Source organism: Malaya genurostris, chromosome 3, assembly GCF_030247185.1.
Source record: "Malaya genurostris strain Urasoe2022 chromosome 3, Malgen_1.1, whole genome shotgun sequence".
Lineage (NCBI taxonomy): Eukaryota > Metazoa > Arthropoda > Insecta > Diptera > Culicidae > Malaya > Malaya genurostris.
Window position 1 is genome coordinate 194,342,477 of NC_080572.1, and position 3,705 is coordinate 194,346,181.

A 3,705-nucleotide genomic window follows, 5' to 3' on the forward strand; every position below is an offset into this window, starting at 1 on the left:
AGACGGTAAATTTTGAAAAGGCGCCCCATAGTAAAGTAAGTCGTATTCACGACAAAAAAATGTTACATACACCCATACGCACATACACACACAGTTCAAAAGAAAAGCAAACAAACGGATAAGCCTCCGATATACATTTTGTGCCACATACCGAGCTTTATCAATTTCCTAGAATATCAAAAATATCATTCTAAAATTGAATACCGAGCTTGAAAAACAGCGTTTAAAATTCGTACAATCGATACATGAATATTGACTAAAGAAAAAATACTTCGTCGACGCTGTTTGCTCCATGGGTCAAGACGTTCTGCCCAAGTACATGCTATCAAACGTGTAGTCGGGAACGACAAAAAAAATCCCATTTATCCGAGATAGTGTGGAAATACGGAATCGTACAGTTATGTGCATTTTGCCATGTCCCTGTCCACCTACCTTTCCGTGGCTGTGATTGCAATCGTTTTAATACCGACACGGGACACGATGGTCGATCGTTCTGAAATCCTCAAGGAGTAGTAGTGGTTATCGTTTTAGTAATACAGCAGAAATGAAATGGACATGAAGCAAGAAAAAAATTATCGATTCTGTGTCTCACATGTTTTCTCCTTATAGTGAACCAGTTGAATGAATGCATTCAATGGACATAGTCTACAAAGTTGAACCGAATACTACTTGGAAACGTGAGAATAATTGATTCATTTCGACGGTTTTTCCGGGTTATGTTTTGAATGGAAAATATGTACAACTTTATCCGTTATTTATTTCACGCTGATCATCCTCATCACCGATGTACCGGTATCTCGATTACTGAACCGGCTTTTCGGATCGTCTACGAATCAACTCAGTGGCCATCACGAACGTCGTCTTGCTATCAGAAACTCCATCGCATCGTCCTCCAGCAGCTGATCGTCATCCTTAAGGTCCGAAAAATCGATTCCCATCGGAGTCTCCGACAGATCCGACCAGTCGTCTCCACTTCCACTTCCGCTTCCACTTCCGCCATCATCCCAACAGGCGTCACGGTCATGGCCTCCTTGGTGGCCGCATTTTTGAAAACGGAAATTGAACTCGGTTTGGGGGGCGCAAGGCCGTACCATCACGGACCATTCGTACCGGTCAACCGGAACACACTGACAGTAGAACTCGGGCTCCGTGTGACACCAGAGGGTATTTATTTGTTGCAAAGTAACGCATTTTGCCACAATACATCCGGAAGTATCGATGGGCGGTGAAGTTTCCTGGGCCAGTGCGACAGCAAACAGAGTCACCAGAACTGGTAAAGCTGTGGAAAGAAAATGTCTGGTAGGAAAATTGCGTTGCTAAATTGGGTGCACCTTCGGTACCTTTAGACAACATTTTGTCAACTTCGTTCGCTGATCATTGATTTGATACTGCAGGTATACGAATTGATACTTACGCCAAACTCGATTGTCTGTAATCTAATCATGATGACAATATAAACTTAATTTGTCCGTGAAATTGTCTGCTTCCATCGTTAGTGAATTGTCGCGAGATAGTCAAAAAAACGACCGGATGCTTTGATGATATGTGTAATCTCTCAGAACTGCTTTGGATTGAGAATTCACTTCAATTACTAATTAGCGCATTCTCAAACCGAACCATTTCTTACAGCATTTAACAATTCAGAGGTTCAAAACTGACAGTAATTAGGACAACCTTGCCAATCCAATATCGCATGGAGGCCATTTACCCGTGCGCAGCTTATGAAAGCAATGAAGGAGAACCTCATGTTTGTAGCTGGATGTCACTGTCACTATCAGCCCCATTCACTACATCCGCTGATGGCAGCCACCAGCTCGGACGAACGGTTTGAAATTTTGATCGTACTTTTATTGGCTCTACCCGATGGCCACTGCTCTGGGCACTGATTTCTACCGGGGGTAATAACTGAACCAGGCTAACGTGGCATTATAATGGATTTTATCACTCGCCAGTGAAATGAACGGACATTTTCCGGACGCCACTCTGTGGTAATCGACAGCACTTTATGCTAATAGAAAAGGATTAAAGTTTCCCAGAATGGGACTTTTTTTGTCACGAACCATCATCGTAGCTCCGAGGCTCTGCTCGTGACGGCAGTGTACCGACCGACTACGTATAATGGCCGGTTTATTTATTAAATCCGTTTCCAATTTCGGATTCCAGTTACGTACCCAGCCCACCCAGCATGATGGAATGTAAACACTGCTGGCTCAGTGGCATTGTCACTAAATACTCGGCTCGCATTTCGGGTAAGCTACAATTTAGTTTAATCATTATCATTAACGAAAACAGCCCGGCGAATGTCTGGTTTTTGGTCGAAATTACAATGTTGATGGAAATATAACGAAAACATTTTGTTAAATTCATTAATATATAATTTCTGGTTGTACGCCGATCGTTCCGTGTGGTAGTGATTCATTGAACACCGGAGTGAGAGGAATTTGTAACAAACACAATGTACCCTAGTAAAATCGAAATATGCTGCTGACTATACTAAACTGGATCCTGGGATCGTTCTCTGTTATTTTACCTAACAAATATTAACAAAATATTAAAGCTATATTTATTTTATATAAAATATTATGGAAATGAATAGATCCATAATGGAAATTACAAATTAATGTATCTTTAAACCACTTAAACAATCGCCAGTTTCCCTAACGATTGTCCAGGGCCCTCCGAAACCTGCTGAATTGAACTGTTCATATCGGCGAACGGCCAGCGTGAAGACTTTCGGTAGTCGCGGATCTTCGGTTGTTCTCCACAACTGTACGGATCATCGCGACCATTTTTAGGTTATGATCATTTACTCACCACAACGTCAATGGCAATCTCTGGCGAAATGACAATGTGGGAATGGGAAGCTCAAATTTAAATTTGTCCGGATTTAAGCGTCGCACTCTGTGCCCGGTTTGGTGGTGGCCTTACAAGTCAGTTGAGCCCCGACCTGGAAGAATTCTTATACCGTTTTCGTTTATTCATCAGAGCAGCCCGAAAGCTGACCCAGAGTCGCCCAAACAACTTTTTAGATGTTTGTTTTAACAACCTGGGGTCGGTCTAGATCGGACTCCAATCGCGTAGTTTCGCTCTGGAAATTTTCTCGGATCGCACCACACATCCATGCGAGTTTGTTTATTTTTTCTTTTTTTTTCTTTGAATTGTTGATTGGGGCTGTACCTAAGGATGGCTTTCATCGTATCAAAGAACGCTCACCAGTAACTCTTCACACGATTGAATCAGTGCCATCAAAGAGAGACGGATATCATCGCAACAACAAAAACCCGGCATGGCTCATTTAAAATAGAATAAACACCAGTGTGAGAGCGAATTTCTCTAGATGACATTTCTGAGAATCAAAGGTTAGCACGCTGCTGTGGGGATCCTCTCTGAAGCAACAAATGGACGCTTATTCTCGTTTCGCGATCCGATTCTATACAGGCAGTTGATAATTGCGATAGAATCATTTTACTATTGCCGATTATTCTAACTATGTGCATATAAATTTTGTATAAGTTGTGTCTATTAAAATGTCTGTGAATGCTCCATACAAGGGTTTTGAAATATTGCAACCTAGTATGAGAATCATCAAGTTGAATCATCGATTCGATTTTCTGTGATAATTGTCAACTTGCGATTCTCTCTTGGGAAATTCCACACAGCAACGATCTTTATCAGACTTTATTTTTTTTAAGGGCCGTAAAATAC

The 3,705-nt window shown here is 41.6% G+C and overlaps 1 protein-coding gene across 1 annotated transcript; it reads right to left on the reverse strand.

Moving 5' to 3' along the window:
- Nucleotides 1–633: 633 nt before the first annotated feature.
- On the reverse strand, nt 634–1,384 carry LOC131438808 (uncharacterized). Its single transcript, XM_058609101.1, has 2 exons — nt 1,341–1,384; nt 634–1,279 (listed from the first exon to the last, which is right to left on the reverse strand). Exons 1-2 carry the CDS (start codon nt 1,351–1,353, stop codon nt 849–851), a joined length of 444 nt encoding a protein of 147 aa, XP_058465084.1. The 5' UTR covers nt 1,354–1,384; the 3' UTR covers nt 634–848.
- Between the last annotated feature and the right edge of the window lie 2,321 nt (nt 1,385–3,705).